Raw genomic sequence first — 23730 nt, forward strand, 5'->3', positions numbered from 1 at the left:
ACATCGTCTGCAAACAAGGACACTTCTGAGTCTATCCCTTCCGTTATGTCGTTCACGTATACCAAGAACAGCACAGGTCCTAGGACTGACCCCTGTGGAACCCCGCTTGTCACAGGCGCCCACTCTGACACCTCGTCGCGTACCATGACTCGTTGTTGCCTCCCTGTCAGATATTCTCTGATCCATTGCAGTGCCTTTCCTGTTATGTGTGCCTGGTCCTCTAGCTTTTGCAGTAACCTCTTGTGAGGAACTGTGTCGAAAGCCTTCTTGCAGTCCAAAAATACGCAGTCGATCTACCCCTCTCTCTCTTGTCTTACTTCTGTCACCTTGTCATAAAACTCTAGTAGGTTTGTGACACAGGATTTTCCTTCCCTGAAACCGTGCTGGTTGTCAATTATACACTTTTTTCTTTCCAGGTGCCCCACCACTCTCCTCCTGATGATCTTCTCCATGACCTTGCATACTATACACGTTAGTGATACAGGTCTGTAGTTTAGTGCCTCATGTCTGTCTCCCTTTTTAAAAATTGGGACTACATTTGCCATTTTCCATACCTCAGGGAGTTGCCCAGTTTCAAATGATGTGTTGAAGATCTTTGTTAATGGCTCACACAATATCTCTGCTCCCTCTTTAAGGACCCATGGAGAGATGTTGTCTGGTCCCACCGCCTTTGAGGTGTCAAGTTCGCATAGCAGCTTCTTCACCTCCTCCTTGGTTATATGTACCTCGTCCAGCACTTGCTGGTGTGCCCCCCTGTTCTGATTTCTTGGAGTCCTACTGGTTTCCACTGTAAATACCTCTTTAAATCTTGTGTTGAGCTCCTGACATACCTCTCGGTCGTTTCTTGTGAATTCCCCATCACCCTTCCTCACTCTGATTACCTGGTCCTTGACTGTTGTTTTCCTCTTGATGTGGCTGTACAACAGCTTCGGGTCAGTCTTTACTTTTGATGCTATGTCATTTTCATATTGTCTCTGAGCCTCCCTTCTTATCTGTGCATATTCGTTTCTGGCTCTTCGGCTGATTTCTTTATTTTCCTGAGTTCTCTGTCTTCTGTACCTTTTCCATTCTCTAGTACACCTAGTTTTTGCCTCCCTACACCTTTGGGTGAACCAAGGACTCGTTCTGTTCTTCCCATTATTTCTGTTTCCCTTGGGAACAAACCTCTCCTCTGCCTCCTTGCATTTTGTTGCTACATAGTCCATCATTTCTTGTACTGGTTTTCCTGTCAGTTCCCTCTCCCACTGAATATCTTGAAGGAAGTTCCTCATGCCTGAGTAGTTCCCCCTTTTGTAGTTTGGTTTTTCCCAGCCTATTTCTGCTACTCTCTCCACTTGGAGCTCAACTATGTAGTCGAAGCACAGAACCACATGATCACTAGCTCCCAGGGGCCTTTCATACATGATACCCTCGATGTCCGAACTACTCATGGTGAATACAAGGTCCAACCTTGCTGGTTCATCCTCTCCTCTCTCTCTGGTAGTGTCTCTAACATGTTGATGCATGAGGTTCTCCAGTACCACATCCATCATCTTGGCTCTCCATGTTTCGGGACCCCCATGGGGCTCCAGGTTTTCCCAGTCAATCTCCTTGTGATTGAAATCACCCATAACTAGTAACTTTGCTCCCCCCATGTGTGCTCTCCTGGCCACCTCGGCTAGTGTGTTGATCATAAGAACATAAGAACATAAGAACATTGCTCTGTTGCTCTCATCGTACTCTTCTCTTGGCCTCCTGCAGTTCTGTGGTGGGTTGTACATTACTGCAATTATCACCTTATGTCCCTCAGACTGGATTGTTCCTACTAAGTAGTCCCTTTCGCCCATGCCATCCATTCCTTCCATTTTCTCAAAACCCCACTGATTTTTAATGAGCAGTGCAACTGTGTGTGTGTGTGTGTGTGTGTGTGTGTGTGTGTGTGTATGTAGAAGCATTACAATTATTCTAAATACCATGGCAGGTAATGAGCAGTAATTACTAGGTAATTTCTCCGTGCTTAATGTTAGAATAATTAAATTAATATCTTATAACTCCACAACAAACATTTAACGCAGCTTAATTGCCTTTTAAAATACAAGAATATTCCCCGGCAGATAATATTAATGAGTCTGGATTACTTTCATTATTATAATTGAATACGGTAATTACGAGTGCATAAAAAAATCTAAATTATTATTCGGATTTTGCTTCAGAACGAAAGAAAAAATATCCAGATAATTGTTTCTTTGTTTCAGTAGTTATTTGTTAAAGGAAGGTCATTTTTCCACCCAGCCTGAGCTGTCTGTTGATGGTTGCAGGGGGGCGGGGGGCGGGGGGCGGGGGGGGGGGGCGGGGGGGGGGGGGGGGTTGTGTCAGCATTAATATGTGCACTGCTTGTTGACACTGGGATTCCAACCGGGAAAAGAATGAAATTAGTCCTGTAGTATCCACGATCAGGAATGTGCTCGGACCAGGAGGCAGAGCCAGTGTACCTCCTGGGTCCCTGGCGTCGGGAGGTTGGCTTGGTTCCCAGGATCCAGGCTAAATGTCCAGGGTTCGATTCCTGGCTGGTCGCATTAATATATATATATATATATATATATATAATATATATATATATATATATATATATATATATATATATATATATATATATATATATATATATATATATATATATATATATATATATATATATATATATATATATATATATATATATATATATATATGTCGTGCCGAATATGTAAAACTAGTCAATTAGCAAGAACTCATTTAAAATTAAGTCCTTTCTGAAATTTTCTCTTATACGTTTAAAGATATATTTTTTCATTAATGTTGATGCAAAAATTTATAATTTTGCACCAAAAGGAACTTAGAAAACTTACCTAACCTTATTATAACAAGCGCAATTTATTTTAGCCTAACCCAACTAAATATATTTTAGATTTGTTTACAATAATTTAATACTAAACAAACACAGTGAAATATATTTTTTTTCGTTAGGTTCAGACTGATTTTGGCGAAATTATTGCATACACAAATTTTCACTTGTCCTATATGGCAAGATGAGCGTTGCTATTTAAGCCAAGATAGCAAGTTCTGCCTATTCGGCACGACATATATATATAATATATATATATATAATATATAATATATATAATATATATATATATAATATATATATATATATATAATATATAATATATATAATATATATATTGGCTATAACAGTAGAGTGTTATATAACCAGTTACAAGGCAACGTTACGTATGTTAGAGCCTTGCTTCCCAAGGTCTCTGGTTACGACAGATTAATTGGAAAATCCATTCTGTTGTGAGAGGTGGAAGTGACAAGTGTTACTTCGTGTTTCTTTATGACAGTAACCCTGGCAACAGCGTCTGTCCCTCACACGTGTTATTTATCTCTCCCACATGTGTACAGATGATCGCACACGTGTTCTGTCTATCTATCTGTCTATCTATCTATATGTCTATCTATCTATCTATATATCTGTCTATCTCTCTGTCTCTCTGTGTCTGTCTTTATTTCTTTGTGTCTGTCTCTGTCTGTCTCTCTCTCTCTCTCTCTCTCTCTCTCTCTCTCTCTCTCTCTCTCTCTCTCTCTCTCACGTAATCATCCACAGTGAATTTTGTATCATTCAATAAATAATTTTCTCAATTCCACACAATACTGATTCAGAGATTCACACGAGAACGATTTTTTTTATGAATGTCCCAATACTAAATATAATCAAAAGAAAACATGTTTCAGAACGACGTTTCACTTCGACCACGTTTCGCTCTGTTTAAAGTTAAATCAAACCATTAAGGGTTTCGCGGTGTGTTGTGCTTTACAACGCCATCTATGTTCCGCTCCGTGCACTGATCCATCAGGTCACGACTTTTATTTATTTATTTATTTAGTAATTTAAGCATACAAACAGAGGTACAAAAAATACAGGTAAGAGCAGCATGCCAAAGCCACTTATATGCATGGCATTACGGGCTGGCTTAAAATTAACTTAAGATTAACTAAGCAATGATGAAATCAGTGATAAAACATTATTGTAAACAGATAACTATAAAATACAAATGAGTATTACAAAGACAGGTCATATGGTTGCTTGCATTGCTGTTCATTCAGTAGAATGGAGTATTCTGTTAGGTAATTTAAAAAATAATAAAGTTAGATTGGGTCCTAGGTTTAACATTTGTGTGATATAATTGTGAGTAACATTTAGGATATACAATTTATAAGGTTGAGTTATTCAGTATTTATTTGGTTTTGAGTGAGTAAGTGATCTTTGAGAAGAGACTTGAATTTATAAACAGGTAGTGTTTCTTTTATATTTACAGGTAATGAATTCCAGATTTTAGGGCCTTTTATGTGCATTGAGTTTTTGCATAGTGTGAGATGGACACGAGGAACATCAAAGAGTGATCTGTGCCTTGTGTTATGGTCATGTGTTCTGATGACATCGACACCATGCCTAACCCTTCTAGGGTAGGGTAGGTGCCTGAGCCCGAGCCTTTAGCTCATAAGACTGTCATTCCCATTTGCCCCCTTGGGGCGGGGATGGCAGACCAGAGAGGCCTAGCTTGTGGCTAGGCCTGGGGACAGTTGGTCCCAAAGATGAGGAGGTACTTGTGCCTCCTCCCATGGGAGACTTAGGTCTCAGACACTCCCTAAAGAGGGAGCCAAGGCCGGGCCACCACTTGGAAAAGGCCCGGGCCGGGAGAATACCGGCGAATCTTTAATAATAATAATAATGTTCTGTTGAGGTTGGCAAGGAGATGTTTGAGGGGAGGGTTAATATCAGAGTTAAGTGTTCTATGTATGTAATAGGTGCAATAATAAGTATGGATGTTTTGTATGGTGAGTAGGTTGAGTGTTTTGAATATTGGTGGTGTGTGTTGCCTGTAGTGAGAATTTGTTATCATTCTAACTGCAGCCTTTTGTTGGGTAATTAGTGGTCTGAGATGGTTAATTGTTGTTGAGCCCCATGCACAAATTCCATAGGTGAGATAGGTGTAAATAAGAGAGTGATATAGGGCCAGGAGGGCTGACTGTGGAACATAGTACCGTATCTTCGATAGTATGCCTACAGTCTTGGAGATTTTCTTAGAAATTTGTTGTATATGTGTATGAAATTTGAGTCTATTATCGAGGTGGATTCCTAGGAATTTTCCCTCTGCTAGCTTTGTGATAGGTGATCCGTTTATCGTTATGTTAAGAGGTACATCTGTAGCTCTGTTACCAAACTGAATGAAGTAGGTTTTGTCAATGTTTAGTGTAAGTTTGTTAGTCCTCATCCAGGTAGATATTTTCTGTAATTCGGTGTTTACAGTATTGACTAGCGTGACTGGGCTCGGGTGAGAGAAGACGTATGTAGTGTCATCTGCAAAAAGTGTGGGTTTGAGTAATTGCGAAGCATTTGGTAGGTCATTTATGTATAGGAGAAAGAGAAGAGGGCCAAGGACACTTCCCTGTGGGACACCAACTGTAATTGGTTGTGCGGAAGAGCTTGCCCCATTTGTGTACACATATTGGCTTCTGTTGCTGAGGTAAGACTTGAGGTAGTTGAGGGAGTGTCCTCTTATACCATAGTGTAACAATTTTACGTGGAGCAAGTCATGGTCAACTGTATCAAAAGCTTTACGTAAGTCAATGAAGATCCCCAGTGGGACTTCTTTTTTCTCTATTGCAGTGTATATATGTTCTAGCATGTGTATAATAGCATCATTAGTATTTTTATTAGGCCTGAATCCAAATTGACAAGGGTTGAGAATGTTTTGGGAGATGAGGTAGGAGTAGATTCGTTTATGAATTAATTTTTCGAAGATTTTTGAGAGAGGGTGTAAATTGGATATTGGCCTATAGTTATTCAACTCTGTTTGGTCTCCTCCTTTATGGATCGGGGTGACCCTTGCTATTTTGAGAACTGTAGGGAAGGTGGAGGATTCAATGGATTTGTTAAAGAGTGCCGCAGTAACATTCATTACTGTTTATTGTCCCCCTGACGTCATATGGAAGAACTTATAATATTCACATTTGATCTTAGGGAGAAAACTGAAATAGATTTAGACCCAGAGTTAGACCCAGAGGTTTAAGAGCCGGAGAGAAAAGGGGAAAAGGAGAGGCAGAAAGGATGGATGATTGAGGAGATAATAGAGATGGAGAAATCTGTTCAGAACAGCACTGAAGTCCGGATAATCAAAAATCAGAAATAATCCTTTAAAATGTAAACAAGAGCCCCCTTCCCCAAGGGGACTATTATCTATCAAGGTTAATACATATAGCCTTTGAGTATGTAGCACCAACATGAAGCCCACACATTGTTATGTTAAAATACACTTGTGGTGCTGGACGGACAGAAACGTGTTCTGTGTTTGCTGTAGCTGATGGGATAGTTGTATGTATGGCTTTGTCTTCGTTAATGACTTTATCGTTGTGTGTATAGTTTGGCCATGTGCGTATAGTTTGGCCATGTGTGTATAGTTTGGCCATGTGCGTATAGTTTGGTCATGTGCGTATAGTTTGGCCATGTGCGTATAGTTTGGCCATGTGCGTATAGTTTGGCCATGTGCGTATAGTTTGGTCATGTGTGTATAGTTTGGCCATGTGCGTACAGTTTGGCCATGTGCGTATAGTTTGGCCATGAGCGTATAGTTTGGCCATGTGCGTATAGTTTGCCCATGTGTGTATAGTTTGGCCATGTGCGTATAGTTTGCCCATGTGCGTATAGTTTGGCCATGTGTGTATAGTTTGGCCATGTGCGTATAGTTTGCCCATGTGCGTATAGTTTGGCCATGTGCGTATAGTTTGGCCATGTGTGTATAGTTTGCCCATGTGTGTATAGTTTGCCCATGTGTGTATAGTTTGCCCATGTGTGTATAGTTTGCCCATGTGTGTATAGTTTGGTCATGTGAGTATAGTTTGGCCATGTGTGTACAGTTTGGCCATGTGTGTATAGTTTGGCCATGTGTGTATAGTTTGGCCATGTGTGTATAGTTTGGCCATGTGTGTATATTTTGGCCATGTGTGTATAGTTTGGCCATGTGTGTATAGTTTGGCCATGTGTGTATAGTTTGCCCATGTGTGTATAGTTTGGCCATGTGCGTATAGTTTGGCCATGTGTGTATAGTTTGGCCATGTGTGTATAGTTTGGCCATGTGTGTATAGTTTGGCCATGTGTGTATAGTTTGGCCATGTGTGTATAGTTTGGCCATGTGTGTATAGTTTGGCCATGTGTGTATAGTTTGGCCATGTGTGTATAGTTTGGCCATGTGTGTATAGTTTGGCCATGTGTGTATAGTTTGGCCATGTGTGAATAGTTTGGCCATGTGTGTATAGTTTGGCCATGTGTGTATAGTTTGGCCATGTGTGTATAGTTTGGCCATGTGTGTATAGTTTGGCCATGTGTGTATAGTTTGGCCATGTGTGTATAGTTTGGCCATGTGCGTATAGTTTGGCCATGTGTGTATAGTTTGGCCATGTGTACATTATTGGGTAATGTATACATCGTTCCATCATTTTGATCATGTGTACTCACCAAATTGTGGTTGCAGGGCTCGAATCACAGCTCCTGTGTTACCTGGAGGTTATTCCGGGATCAACGCCCCCGCGTCCCGGCCCATGACCAGGCCTCCCGATGGATCAGGGCCTGATCAACTAGGCTGCTACTGCTGGCCGCACACAGTCCAACGTACGAGCCACAGCCCGGCTGATCCGGCACTGTGGTCACAGGGGTCGAGACAGCTGCTGGCGTCTGTGTGTGTGTGTGTGTGTGTGTGTGTACTCACCTAGTTGAGGTTGCGGGGGTCGAGTCCGAGCTCCTGGCCCCGCCTCTTCACTGATCGCTACTAGGTCACTCTCCCTGAGCCGTGAGCTTTATCATACCTCTGCTTAAAGCTATGTATGGATCCTGCCTCCACTACATCGTTTCCCAAACTATTCCACTTACTGACTACTCTGTGGCTGAAGAAATACTTCCTAACATCCCTGTGATTCATCTGTGTCTTCAGCTTCCAACTGTGTCCCCTTGTTACTGTGTCCAATCTCTGGAACATCCTGTCATTGTCCACCTTGTCAATTCCTCTCAGTATTTTGTATGTCGTTATCATGTCCCCCCTATCTCTCCTGTCCTCCAGTGTCGTCAGGTTGATTTCCCTTAACCTCTCCTCGTAGGACATACCTCTTAGCTCTGGGACTAGTCTTGTTGCAAACCTTTGCACTTTCTCTAGTTTCTTCACGTGCTTGGCTAGGTGTGGGTTCCAAACTGGTGCCGCATACTCCAATATGGGCCTAACATACACGGTGTACAGGGTCCTGAATGATTCCTTATTAAGATGTCGGAATGCTGTTCTGAGGTTTGCTAGGCGCCCATATGCTGCAGCAGTTATATGGTTGATGTGCGCTTCAGATGTGCCTGGTGTTATACTCACCCCAAGATCTTTTTCCTTGAGTGAGGTTTGTAGTCTCTGACCCCCTAGACTGTACTCCGTCTGCGGCCTTCTTTGCTCTTCCCCAATCTTCATGACTTTGCACTTGGTGGGATTGAACTCCAGGAGCCAATTGCTGGACCAGGTCTGCAGCCTGTCCAGATCCCTTTGTAGTTCTGCCTGGTCTTCGATCGAGTGTATTCTTCTCATCAACTTCACGTCATCTGCAAACAGGGACACCTCAGAGTCTATTCCTTCCGTCATGTCGTTCACAAATACCAGAAACAGCACTGGTCCTAGGACTGACCCCTGCGGGACTCCGCTGGTCACAGGTGCCCACTCTGACACCTCGCCACGTACCATGACTCGCTGCTGTCTTCCTGACAAGTATTCCCTGATCCATTGTAGTGCCTTCCCTGTTATCCCTGCTTGGTCCTCCAGTTTTTGCACCAATCTCTTGTGTGGAACTGTGTCAAACGCCTTCTTGCAGTCCAAGAAAATGCAATCCACCCACCCCTCTCTCTCTTGTCTTACTGCTGTCACCATGTCATAGAACTCCAGTAGGTTTGTGACACAGGATTTCCCGTCCCTGGGACGGGAAATCCTGTGTGTGTGTGTGTGTGTGTGTGTGTGTGTGTGTGTGTGTGTGTGTGTGTGTGTGTGTGTGTGTGTGTGTGTACCTTTATCCGCCTAACTTTGCTGTTGTAGAGATCTCAAAACAAGATGAACTTCACCCAGTTCTTGTTCTGACAGTTTATTTTGGACTAAAATTACCTCTAACCAAACTACTGTTGCACTTTGTGCGTGTTTTTTGGGTTACTGTCTGACCTTATAAAGACCCGGGCATGCAGACAGTGCCCAGAAAGTGGTTTAGTGTGTCATAAACCCACTAAGCAGTAGCTGTCAGCTGAACCATAAACCCAAGAACACGGGTATGTGTTGTCTGGTTTGCTACCAAATGGTCCTTCATTTCTTCTGATGTTCCGTTACTGTATTCAGCAAATTTCCTAAATTTGCTTGTAACAGATAAGTGAAATGTAGATATCAATCCAGATGTCCTCCTGTAAACCCTTTTAGAGCCTAGTTCCTAGACCTTTAGTGTATCCATATGCTCTTGCGGTTCCATCCACAGGATGTACACAAAGGGCACGATAAACTAGCCACTTCAGTGGCATAATCTAATCTAATGGGATCATTTTTTTTTGTGTGCTGAGTCTTGGTAAAGAGGGTTGATGTGACGAAGCTTGAGCTGGTCCATGTTTAACATCCTGTGGGCGATAGTCAAAATATTACTGAGTCACAGAGACTGTCCCAAAGGTTTGGTTGTAAGTCAGCAGGTTACACTAGTAATGAACCCCTTTGCATGTGCATATCTGGTTACAGTTGTACTGGGTTATTTATACTGACATGAGTTCAGTCATAAGTTGATTTCATTGTGATGGCACATCGTTGTATAGAACGTTATCAAGTCTATGACTTGATGAAGCTCTATATAGAGAACACGACTTGATGAAGCTCTCTAGAGAGATGTGACCGATAACTTGCCTAATGAACGCTTCCTCCGCTCTAAAAAAATAAATCTCCTTTTCACACATATTTCGACTCTATCTACCAACCATTTAGAGCACCTGGAACCCCCTTTAGCTCAGCTCCATGACAAAGCTCCACACGCCTCAGCCTGAGTGAGCATTCCAGCCTCAGCACTTTTCTACTCTGCTGTCTAACTCGTTCGGTCAATACGTGCTGAGGAAGGTTCGTGGCTATTACCAAGTACAAGCATTTCTTTCTACTACTTTCCTTTGGTAAAGAACGAGGCTGGAGCACATAGTTCAGGGGCGTGAGTAATGTCCATAGGAAGAGGCTATAGGAAGAGGCTATAGGGAGAGGCTATAGAAACAGACTATAAGAACAGGCTATAGGAACAGGCTACAGGAACAGGCTATAAGAACAGGCTATAGGAACAGGCTATAAGAACAGGCTATACGTAGAGGCTATAGGAAGAGGCTATAGGAAGAGGCTGTAGGAAAAGGCTATAGAAAAGGCTATTGAGATGTAGAGGGACATAAGTACCTTCAAGGGGTAAGTGCCTTGAAACTGGTGAAAATTTCTGATTCATATCCAGGTATATAATAGGAGGTATTCTCTCGTCTTGTTTGAATTAGACCTGACTCTCTCATATTCCCCAGGTACTGTATTATACTACTACTGCTACTACTATTACTACTACTACTATTACTACTACTACTACTACTACTACTACTACTACTACTAATAATAATAATAATAATAATAAAAAGCACCTTAGATACTGCTGATTCTGCTGTTGCTGCTTCTGTTGTTGTTAACATTACTATTATTGCTACAACTATAGTGACCTTGTTGCTGCTGTTCTTGCTGCTGATGCTGTTCGACCGATGGTTCTGCTGTTTATCGTTTTGCTGCACTATTTTTGCTGATAGTGCTGCTTCTGTTGTTGTTGTTGTTGTTCTTTTGTTTCTGCTACTGTTACTGTCGCTGCTACTGCTTCTGTTCCTACTGCTGCTCTACTTTCATAAACAATAGCACCTAATAAGAGAAGGAATGCTCATTCTCCCCTCCTACCAAAAATTCCATCTACATCATGTATATACCCCGGGGCATTGTGCTCGTACCCCAGTGGTACCTTCAAGCTTCGGAAATTTAAGAAAACAAGAATAAGACGGGAACAAGAATAACACTAGTGATTTACCGAGATAAGGTCATTGTTATGTTGCAAAGAATATTCCTTGCAAGAGTGTGGGAGCAGGTGTCGAGAGGTGTTGAATACTATGAGGGATACCGCGAGAAGAATTACTTAACAAGATGCTTGATGACTGTGTCATCACACAAAGTAACTCACCCTAGAATGCGTCCTTGATCCTGGTACTTAAGAAGGACGGTAACTGGCGCCCGGTGATTGACTTCATGAAATTGAATGCTAAAACAAACCCAGATCGTTTCCCATTTCATGTAATTGGTGACCTTTTACGCAGTATCGGAGATAACAAAGTCTTTTTGACCCTAGACTTGTTACAAGGGTTTTGGCAAGTTCCTTCACGAGGACAGCCAAGAGCTAACCGCATTTTTTTACTACCAAGTTATTATCATTTCCTCACAATTCCCTTTGGGTTACGCTCATAACCTATCACATTTCCGAGGCTCATGACGAACGTATTTAGAGGCCTCATAGGTAACTCTCTCATAGTGTACCTAGATGATGCAATTGTCATGCCCGAAGACGTGGAGACGCACCTCAATAGACTTGATTTGGTACTTGGTAAGCTTGAAGAAGCTAATTTAAAGATAAGACTAAATGTCATTTTTTTCAAATCAGAGATCAAAGTAAAGTCAGTGATTTACAAAATTTTCCATCTCCAGAAACTGCTGATGCTTTAAGATCCTTTGTGGTTTAACAGGTTTTTACAGATCTTTCATTGTAAATTTCTCTTCCACAGTAGCTCCTCTAACTGAGTTTCTTAAGAAAAATGCTCTTCTCGTTTGGACCTTCCATCAAGAAAGAACATTCAAAATTCTCAAAGAAAAGCTATCATTAGTACAGTAGTAGCAGATCCTCCATTCAGTGCCAAGATGTAAAAAAATGCTCAGTGAATAGATCACATGTGGTCTGATGTGATTCGAATCCTTCTACAGGAAGATCGAACTCTCTCTGTGAAAATAACAGCACCTATCAGTGACTTCCTCATGAACCGAGAGTTATTGTATTGCAGAGCCGATCTTCGTACTCCTAGCAGAAGAGTACATCAGCGAGTAATTCCGAAGTCATTAGTGAATGTAGCCCTATAGCTATGGATCGTTTTGTACATCAAGCCAGATTAACATACTTTTGGCTTCGTATGGCAACTGACATTTCTGAATATGTAGCGTAAAGGGGATGTTAGTAAGCCCAATCCAATCCAAGTGTATCCCACAACTAGCGAACCTTAGGAAAGGGTAAAGCTAGATTTGTTAACTAATTTCCAATGGTCCCTCCAGGGCAACAAACATCTGTGTGTTATGGTAGACCATTTCACCAGATATTGTGAGTTAGTTCCTATGGCAGATAAGACTGCCGAGACAGTGGATAAAGCATTTAAGGAATGCATAATCTACAGGTATACTACTAAGTCCTTAGTAACAGATAATGGAGGTGAATTCTGTAATGAGATTTTTGAAAAGTTGTGTACTTTGTACAAGATCTCTGAGTCAACCATTGTCCCTTATCATCCTGCCAGCAACAATTAATCCCAACAGTGCAACTTGGGATGAAGTTATACCTGATGTTCAGTGTGCTATCAGTTCTGCTTTCAATTTCACTATAGGTGGATACCCCACATTATGCATTGTATGGCTTAGATAAGCTCTTACCGTACGAGTTGTTATATTCCACACCGAAACCAAATTATAATCCAGATGATTTCGAAGCCATTTGTACCAGCATAGCCCAAAGTGTCTTCAGAAGAATCTCAGAAACACTTCACAAATCAACAGAAGAATTTACAAGAATTACTAACACTTGAGCAAAGCCAACCAGAATTAAACTAGGCTCGAGAGTTATGACAGCTAATTTCAATAAAACATCCACAGTGCCAAAGTTCGACCAAAAGTCTGTTGGAGGATCTTCTATCATCCTGACTGACAGACAAAATGACTGTCGCTATTCCCTACATACACGATAAATGATGAGAAATCTTCAAGTTTCAGTTGTTAATGCTAATGTTGATCCTACTCAATCATGGCATGTGTTTGGTGTTGCAACAGAATTTGACCCTCCTAGAGATGATGACCACTCTGCATATGAGCATCTCACCTTAGCAGAGTTGGAGTTAAATGTATAAAACTTGTAGAGATGATTAGTATAATCCAATAGTTACTCAACTGAGATTTAACAGTAAAAGACTTGTGTGCACCAAGTTTGCCTTTTCTGTTGAACATTTTCTTCTGTGTAAATAAATTTCCTCAGAATCCGTACATTATATGAATAACAATCGATCAATTGACCTCATTCTCAATTGTTTACCTGTGTTCTCATTAATTCCATGATCGATCATGATTTGTAATGCATTACGTTCAAATGTTTTATGTCGTTGTGTACCTTGTTTCCTAGTATTGTACAGAACCAGCCCAGAGCCCGAAATGCCTGCTGTCTAATATTGGTTTAGCTGTATGCTGGGGACGCCCTACGTTAGTGTCACTGAGCTGTCAACAGTGATACATGAGGTAGTAATTGAAATATCATTTATACTCAGCTTCTCTTGAAGTTAAATGATTTGCCAGTACCTGTCCCAGCCCAGATCTTTTCCAGATGGTGACCTGGCCAGCCTCTCATGCTAGCCATGATGTCACAGGCTCCCAAACGCCCTGGGACGTGTACCATGAGTCAGAGAGAGTTGGTTAACCCTGAGGATAGAGACGTGGATAGGCTGGGCATCGTCAGTCATTTACTAAATATAATACGCTGTATAACAGCTTACAGTGAGTAAATTTCACTTTCACTCTAAACTACACAAACTACCCTGTGAGGGATACCTCAAGGGATGACTGCCATGTGAGGAATACCTACCCATGAGGGATACCTCGAGGGATACCAGCCTGTGAGGGATACCTCAAGGTGTCAGCATAGTTGCTGAATCCCCTTACATGTGTTGTATAGATTAGCTGAGCATTATAGTATCATCCATGTGTTTATATAGAAGACCCCTTAGACCGAGTGACTGTGTGACATCACGGGATGTGCATGTGTACATTCGTACCTCTGCTTCCTCTCAGTCGGCACATAGACATCCAGCTAGGCAGTGACACGGCAAGGCTGGGCTCCATCTCCCATTATCACAGTCTGACAATATATCGTTACCATCCAACAAGTGTGTCTACCTTCAACCCTCGATATCTCCTTTTAAGAACCCCTACGATAAAATGGTGGCAACGGAGGGCCTGTAATCCTGACGATTACAGCGATTTCTGGAGATAAATTTCTACCGAGCCGGCTGCCATCTTGTGAGTAGGCCTGCCAAGAAGGTTAACGCCAGCTACCTCAGCCAGTTCCTCCCACTCAAGCTCCTACCAGCCACTACATTATTCTCTGGTCAGTCTCTTTGTATTAGTGTTTATCTGCTTATTTGCATCACTCCCGAGGGGTTGACCCGAGTTTGCAAAATAAGCCAGCAACCAGTCTGTGGTGAGGGAGTCCAGTCCAGCCTAGCCTACTCCATCCAGTTTTTTACCTGCCAAGCCAGCTTTCCACCCCTGCTGTGCTCATTGTGAGAAGTTATCAAGCTATTCTGTGTGAAGGGTTAAGATAAGCCAGCAAGCAACTAACCCAGGTGTCTTACCCTAGTACTCAAGCAAGCCATGAGGGTACAGTCTTCATTGCTTTGTGCTCAAGCTATTCTGAGTGCTCTTTTTCATCCTTGTGGTGTTGTGGTATTTCGTGGGTGTATTTTAAGCCAGCCAGCTTAGAATATCTTCGTGCCAGTGTGGTTGTCTTCAGTGAGGCTTATGCCGTTCATCCCATAGGTCCAATGACCATGTGTGTCTCACCACATGGTCTGGCCTTAGTCCTATTAAGCCTACCCACCCAACCACTCGACACGGCTGCCTCAGACGCCTCACCCAGCCATTAACCCACTCACCCAACCTCTACCAGTGTTTTGGTACACTACTAGGGGTTATAGCACCATATTTTAAGGACCACATAGGGGGTCAAGAGCTAGAGTGTGTTTTGTGCCATCACTGAAAAGCCTCCTGTGTGTGTCTATCATCGATGTAAGTGCAATTCTACGATCACGTGAAGACAGTAGCCAGCCACGAGACGATAGCCTTCATCCTTCAAACTTCCACCATCTACTTAATTCTTCACCAAGTCGTTACAGTGATAATATTTTTCATAGAGACATTTGTGAGTGTTGAGACATTTCTTTTTGTGTTTCCAGTGATTTCTTAGTGACATTCAGTGACTCTTGATTAGACTCAGTGTTTATTATATACTGTTTACAATAATTTTTTTTTCTTCTTAATTCAGTGTTAATTTTCGTGCTATTATCTTATGTCCGTTGTGTTGTGTTTCTTTTTATACACTTGAAGTAAGTACCTAGTGTTTTTCCTTTGTTGTGTGTGCAACATATGAGCAGTATAGAACTTGTGTTTACACTTCAGAATCACCTAGTGTTCTCAGTGATCCAGTGAATTAATTCAGTAATTTATTTAGTTGTGTCCTGCATCACAACTCAGTGTTGTCTGTTACATTTTTTTTTCATCCCAGCATTTGTGTATTCTTGTTTTGTTCTCTGTGTGTTGAACATTCTTGTGTTCATATTCTTTTCATTTAGCCAGTGTCTAATTTGTCTTATTTCCACAGACAATAGTGCCATTATTTTGTGCAAGCAAGAAAATTATTCTTATCAAATTTTTCACACATCAAGTTTCATTGCAAGAAAATTCTAGTATTGTGTTTATGTTGATGTGTTGTGTTCTGCATCACTGTAAGTGTTCAAACTTTTTTTGTTCTGTGTTTTAGCACCTATTATTTTTCATGTTTCATTGAACAAATTCACTCTTAGTGCAATTTTTAAGTTCTTCTTTTAAAGTAAATTGTTCTTTTGTTTGTTAAGTGTTGCTTAAGTTGTACTTAAGAGTTAAAGTGTTCACTCAGTTCATTATTTGATATATTTCTTTTCTTGTGTGTGTAATATTTCTTTTATTATTGCACATTGACTCATTTTGCAAAAATTCTTGTGCAAACATTGTGTTACCATTTAAAGTTTTTCTTGCAGAAATTTTGTGCAGTGTTGTGCAATACTTTTTGATTAGCAATTGTTATTTGCAATATTGCTACAGTTTATTTCAGTGCAGTTTCATATGCTCTGTTCTGTGCGTAATACTTTATTCTTTCTGTGCCATTTTATTTTATTTTAGTGAATTGTGTCCCATTTTGTTTTATTTTGCACAAGCTTTATTGAGTCCATTTTATTATTTTATTGTGTATTTCCCTATTGCATTGAGAATAAAGACAACTCACTGTGCCATTCATTCAATTTAAAGTAAAATTTGAGCAAATTATATTTGAGTAAAGTACAAGTTCTCTTGATTTTCAAAGTGTTGTTTATTCAGTTGAGTAATTTCTTGTGTGAGTTTCTTTACTTACTGTGTGCCCTGTCAATTTTTAGTTACTTATGCAGAATAGTTAAGCAATTTCTTCCCATTTAAACTTTTGTGTCATTATCTCATTTTTCTTGCCCTTATGTCCTTGAGTAAGTTCACTGAGAAGATGTCCCAGTCACTTTTGAATGTTCACTTAGTGTATCATGCCAGTCAAAGTCAATATGAATCAGTCCACAGTACCAATATTCCCTTACTGACTGAAAGACAATACCTAGCCCTTGAGCAATGTGTTTGTTCTCAAAGCTTGTATCTGAGATTTGTTAAAGTGCTGCGAAATGTGAAGTTCAGATTAAGTTCCTATAGATCCGTGAATTACTTATTAATGTAGATGAGCGGTCAGGCACTAGTAATACTGTCACTCCTGTCTGGACTCCAGCCACAATATCGTGCATGCAGGATAATGCTGAGACTACTATTCTTGAGATGGCGACTTGTTCAAGTATTCGTTCCTTCCCAGGGGACGCTTTGAGAAGAACTTTACTTGCAACGAGTTATGCCATCTCGTGTTGATGCCACAAGCCGTTGCAGAAAGAAGTTTCTGTGGCTAGTGTGCTCACTTGAGTGTTGTTGTTGTCCCTTGTGTTTCAGATTGTGATCCCATCCTAGTTGACAGTAATCAGTGCAATGTAAGAAGTTATTTCTCAAGTAACTTTCACATGTTAACGTTTGTAAGTGAAGTTTATAGTTGATACCTCGTGTCACTGTGTGTGACTCAGATTGAATATCAGTATTGTTGACCATGTTCATTTATTTTCTCCTGTGCTTGCAGTTTGAGATAGTAGATTCGTTCTCGCTTGTTCATATTGCGTGTTATAGCATTAATTTTTTCAACTGGGGAGAGTCATCCACTCCACCGAGTTTGTTCATTCCTCCAGTAAGAAAGAACCGATCCCTTGTGTTCTGGTGATTCGATTCCTGCTCCAGGAAGATCTTATTCTGACTGTGTAGCCACCAGCACCCATTAGTGACTTTGTAATGAGCCAAGAATTACTGTATCGAACAGTCGAGTTGAGTACTCCTAGCAGATGAGTTAGTAATTCCACAGTCACTAGTGAATGTAGCTGTATCTTTTGTAGATACTCGTTCAGATCGTCCACATAGCTGTATCTTTTGTAGATACTCGTTCAGATCTCCCTCACTCGTTCAAGGCATGTCGTTAGCCATTGCAGAGTAGAATTCAGATCCTCCATGTAGCTGTAGAGATGATAATCGTCCATTCTGCATATGTAAACCTCATCTCCCCTCGCAGAATTGCAGGGAATTCGATTCCCAGAATGTACATATGTAAACCTCACCCTCACAGAATTGGGTTTAAATGTACATAGTCTGTATAACTGTATAACTAGATGTCTGAGATGAAGTAAATTGTCAACCGTTTGTTATTAACTGATTAGTTTTTCAGAATTTTTTTTTTCGTATTCACGTTCCCTCCGTATTCTGAGAATTTGACAGTAGGGATCTGAGTGCACACCAGATGCCTTTGCTGTTAATTTCACCTCGTATATATATATATTTATTCTTCCTCAGAATCCGTAGAGTGCATGAATACAGATCGATCAATCAATTCCATCCCATATTGTACAATGATTTGTTCTTATAAGCCGTAATGCATTACATTGAAACTCATTACGTTAAAAATCATTACGTTAACACCCATTACGTAAAACTCATTATGTAATATCCATTATGATACCATCAATTAGTTCAAAGTTATATATGAATTTGTTATTGTATAGAATCAGCCCAGAACCACCTGCCTGTTCAGCCTATAGGATAGTAGTGTATGTCGAGACGACATACATAACATGACCGAGCTGTCAGCATAGTTGCTGAATCCCCTTACATGTGTTGTATAGATTAGCTGAGCATTATAGTATCATCCATGTGTTTATATAGAAGACCCCTTAGGCCGAGTGACTGTTTGTGTGACGTCACAGGATGCGCATGTGTACGTTCGTACCTCTGCTTCCTCTCAGTCGGTGCATAGACATCCAGCTAGGCAGTGACACGGCAAGGCTGGGCTCCATCTCCCATTATCACAGTCTGACAATATATCGTTACCATCCAACAAGTGTGTCTACCTTCAACCCTCGATATCTCCTTTTAAGAACCCCTACGATAAAGGGATGACCACCATGTGAAGAATACGTACCCATGAAGAATACCATGAGGGATACCTTCGTGTGAGGGATTCGTCGAGGCATAGAACCCTGTGTGGGATACTTCGAGGGATACCTTCCTGTGAAAGATATCTCGAGGGATACCATGTGAGGAATACTTATCCATGAAGGATACTTCAATGGATACCACCTTGTTGGGGATACCACCATGTAGGGAACAGCTACCTATGAGATATACCTCGAGGGATACCATCTTGTAAGGAATACCTTCCTATGAGAGATACCTCGAGGGATATCTACCTATGAGGGATACCTCCGGGGATACCTCAAGAGACACTACCAATGAGGAATACCTACTTATAGAGTAATACCTCTTGGGATACTGCCTTGTGAATAACACCTCTTGGAAAACCACTCTGCATGGGATAACCCCCTTGTAAGGGAATTCTTCAAAGGATACCTACATTTTCGTGTATACCCTCAGACCCTCGTATACACCCTCATGTACACCCTTGTGAACAGCCTAACACCCTCGTGTACACCTTCGTGTACACCACATGTGCTCAGTAATTATCTAAACAATGCACTAATATTCTGTAAGTAGCACGCCCAGTGAGAGCTTATTAATATTATGAGAGGTTGCTGAAGTGTGTTGCTAGGTGCTGGGTGTTGCTTGTTAGGTGTTTCTGGGTGTTGCTAGGTGCTGGGTGTTGCTTGTTGTTAGGTGCTTCTGGGTGTTGCTAGGTGCTGGGTGTTGCTTGTTAGGTGTTTCTGGGTGTTGCTAGGTGCTGGGTGTTGCTTGTTGTTAGGTGCTTCTGGGTGTTGCTAGGTGTTGGGTGTTGCTTGCTGTCGCGGAAGAATTGATCAATCAAATGCTTGATGATGGAGTTATTGCACCTAGCAATTCACCTTGGAATGCACCCTTGATACTAGTACCTAAGAAGGATGGTACTTGGCGTCCAGTAATTGACTTTAGGAAGTTAAACGCAAAAACCATTCCAGATCGCTTTCCACTCCCTGTACTGGGTGATCTTTTACGTAATATTGGAGATAACAAAGTCTTTTCAACCCTGGATTTGTTACAAGGGTTTTGGCAAGTCCCTCTTCACGAGGACAGCCAAGAGCTAACTGCATTCTCCACTCCTACAGGTCATTATCACTTCCTCCGTATGGCATTTGGATTACGATCTTCCCCTATCACGTTCTCAAGGCTCATGACTAATATCTTTAGAGGTCTCATAGGTAATGCACTTATGGTGTACTTAGATGACGTAATCGTCATGTCTAAAGACGTGGATACACACTTGAAAAGACTTGATGTAGTACTTGGTAAGCTTGAAGAAGCCAATTTAAAGATCAAACTGTCAAAATGTCAATTTTTCAGATCAGAAATTAAGTTTCTTGGTCACGTAGTCACTCCTAGAGGGGTTACGACTGACCAAAGTAAAGTAACTGCAGTACTAAATTTTCCAACTCCCAAAACTGCTGATGCCGTAAGATCCTTTGTGGGCTTAGCAGGTTTTTATAGATCTTTCATTGCCAATTTTTCTTCCATAGCTGCTCCTCTAACTGAGTTGCTTAAGAAAGATGCTCCTTTTGTTTGGACCTTCCGTCAAGAAAGAGCATTCCAGACTCTAAAAGAAAAGCTAACTTCTGCTCCAATTTTGAAATTTCCAGATTTTTCTAAGCCTTTCTATCTGACAACTGATGCTAGTTCAATTGGCATAGGTGCCGTACTAGCTCAGAAGACCGATGGCAAGTACAACGCAGTTGCATTTGCTAGCCGAGTCCTTACGAAGGCTGAACGTAATTATACAGTAACTGAGCAAGAAGCTTTAGCAATAGTATGGTCTTTAAAGCACTTCCGAGACATTATTTATCAGTACTCTGTTCATGTCTTGACAGATCATGCTCCACTGATACCCTTATTCCAGAACAAACAACCTACTGGAAGGTTAGCTAGATGGACCTTGACTATCCAAGAGTTCAATCCCACCTTTGAGCATTTACCTGGCAAGTCAAATGTAGTCGCAGATGCCTTGTCGTGACATGTTAGTATAGTAACTGCAGACCCTCCATTTAGTGCTGAAGATGTAAAGAATGCTCAACGAACAGATCCCATGTGGTCTGGTGTGATTCGATTCCTGCTCCAGGAAGATCTTATTCTGACTGTGAAGCCACCAGCACCCATTAGTGATTTTCTCATGAACCAAGAATTACTGTATCGAACAGCAGAGTTGGGTACTCCTAGCAGAAGAGTATACCAGTTAGTAATTCCACAGTCACTAGTGAATGTAGCCTTACAGCTAGTTCACGATGTACCAGGTGTTGCACACCCTGGTATGGATCGTTCAGTAAAACAAGCCAGATTGAAATACTTTTGGCCTCGTATGGCAACTGATATTTCTGAGTATGTTAGGAAATGTAGTGTCTGCATGCAACATAAAGGCAATGCTAATGGTCCTAATCCAATCCAAGTGTATCCAACTACTAGCGAACCTTGGGAAAGAGTTGCGCTAGATTTGTTAACTAATTTCCAATGTTCCCTCCAAGGTAACAAACATCTGTGTGTTATGGTAGACCATTTCACCAGATATTGCGAGTTAGTTCCTATTGCAGATAAGACTGCCGAGACAGTAGCTAAAGCGTTTAAAGAACGCATTATCTGCAGGCATACCACCCCTAAGTCCCTAGTAACAGATAATGGAGGTGAATTCTGTAATGAAATTCTTGAAAATTTGTGTACCTTGTACAAGATCTCTAAATCCACCATTGTTCCTCATCATCCTGCCAGCAATGGGTTAGCGGAACGAACTAATAAGAAAGTACTTGATGTCTTGAGAGCCACTATCAATCCCAACAGTGAAACTTGGGATGAAGTTATACCTGATGTGCAGTGTGCTATAAATTCTGCTTACAATGTTTCTATAGGTGACACTCCACATTATGCATTGTATGGTGTAGATAAACGTTTACCTTATGAGTTGTTATATTCTAATCCGAAACCAAATTACAACCCTGATGATTTCGTAGCAACTCGTACCAGCTTAGCTCAAAGTGTTTTTAGAAGAATCCGTGAAACACTTCATAAATCAACAGCTGAATTTACAAGAGTCGCAAATACTCGAGTAAAGCCATCCAAAATCAAAGTAGGTTCGAGAGTTATGCTGACTAATTTTAACAAAACGTCTGCAATGCCAAAGCTTGATCAAAAGTTTGTTGGTCCTTATCGCGTAGTTGAACATATCACTGGTAATAAGTATAAGGTTAGAGAGATTAGTACTGGTCAGTATAAAGAATCGCATTTGGATCATATGAAGTTAGTATGTGATGATAATGATGTTCCAACCCAGACTAATGTGACAGACTCTGACAATCCTCCTGATCCTGTACTCTCTTCCTCTGATACTCAGTCAGATGATCAACCTGAATGTCGTTATTCCCTACGTACACGACAGGTATTGAGAAATCCTCAAGTATCATTTGTAACTTCCAATTCAGATTTGCCTCAAATACAGCATGAGTTAGCCAATGCTACAGAGTTTGATCCTCCCAGAGATGACACCCATTCTGCATATGCCAATCTTACCCTAGCAGAGTTGGGGTTAAATGTAAATAACCTGTATAGATGAATAATTACAGTATCAACTTATCAGTATTCAAGAATTTTTTTTTTGTGTTCATGTTCTCTCCGCAGTCTGAGAGTTAACAGTCTAGATTTGCGTGCACCGAATCTGCCTTTCTGTTAAACACTCTTTCTTTGTATATATTCCTTCCTCAGAATCCGTAGATCACATGAATACAGATCGATCGATCAAAATTTTTGTTTTTATCACTTGTAATCTCAATGTTGAGTTCGTTGTTCATTTGTTGAGTTTTAAGTTGTACTATAGTATACCTTGTATTGCATTACAGTTTCAGTTACGTACGCTTTCATTCTAATGTTCTACTTATGTATCTATAATGTTTAATGTTGTGTACTTTGACATTGTATAGAATCAGCCCAAGCCGTATACCTGCCATCTCTAGTTTGTATTAGTTGTATGTCGGGACGACATATGTTAGCGTCGCCGAGCTCTCAGTAGTAGTAACCAGTTACCAGTCTCAGTAGTAGTAACCAGTTACCAGTAACCTGTCCGTTGACTCAACGACCAACCGTCTTGAGTCACGGTCTTTCATATTGTGCTGAGCTGACACTATTTCAAAAGACCCACTACGGGGTACTGGCTAGCCGGCTAGTCAGTATTACAAGTGTAACCAAGGAGACAGGTAACGGCTGCGGGCTCTCTCCACATAACAGCAATTATACGTAATAACAGCCTACGTGAGTATTTCTTCCCTAATCCACGTATCGAACTCCCACATGATAGGTGTTTCTGGGTGTTGCTAGGTGTTGGGTGTTGCTTGTTGTTAGGTGCTTCTGGGTATTGCTAGGTGCTGGGTGTTGCTTGTTAGGTGTTTCTGGGTGTTGCTAGGTGCTGGGTGTTGCTTGTTGTTAGGTGTTTCTGGGTGTTGCTAGGTGCTGGGTGTTGCTTGTTGTTAGGTGCTTCTGGGTGTTGCTAGGTGCTGGGTGTTGCTTGTTAGGTGTTTCTGGGTGTTGCTAGGTGCTGGGTGTTGCTTGTTGTTAGGTGCTTCTGGGTGTTGCTAGGTGCTGGGTGTTGCTTGTTGTTAGGTGTTTCTGGGTGTTGCTAGGTGCTGGGTGTTGCTTGTTGTTAGGTGCTTCTGGGTGTTGCTAGGTGCTGGGTGTTGCTTGTTAGGTGTTTCTGGGTGTTGCTAGGTGCTGGGTGTTGCTTGTTGTTAGGTGCTTCTGGGTGTTGCTAGGTGCTGGGTGTTGCTTGTTGTTAGGTGTTTCTGGGTGTTGCTAGGTGCTGGGTGTTGCTTGTTGTTAGGTGTTTCTGGGTGTTGCTAGGTGCTGGGTGTTGCTTGTTGTTAGGTGTTTCTGGGTGTTGCTAGGTGCTGGGTGTTGCTTGTTGTTAGGTGCTGGGTGTTGCTTGTTGTTAGGTGCTTCTGGG

The 23730-nt window shown here is 41.3% G+C and overlaps 1 protein-coding gene across 1 annotated transcript in view; it reads left to right on the forward strand.

Moving 5' to 3' along the window:
• Positions 1 to 13120: 13120 nt before the first annotated feature.
• The window catches only part of LOC138854088 (uncharacterized), a gene marked incomplete at its 3' end in the record, with an annotated part of 13902 nt that continues 3292 nt past the window's right edge, over positions 13121 to 23730 (forward strand). The window contains 1 exon segment of the mRNA XM_070095076.1: positions 13121 to 13270. Within this exon segment, the coding sequence (XP_069951177.1) occupies positions 13121 to 13270 (150 nt within the window).

This window comes from Cherax quadricarinatus, chromosome 49 (genome assembly GCF_038502225.1).
Source record: "Cherax quadricarinatus isolate ZL_2023a chromosome 49, ASM3850222v1, whole genome shotgun sequence".
NCBI classification, from domain to species: Eukaryota; Metazoa; Arthropoda; class Malacostraca; order Decapoda; family Parastacidae; genus Cherax; species Cherax quadricarinatus.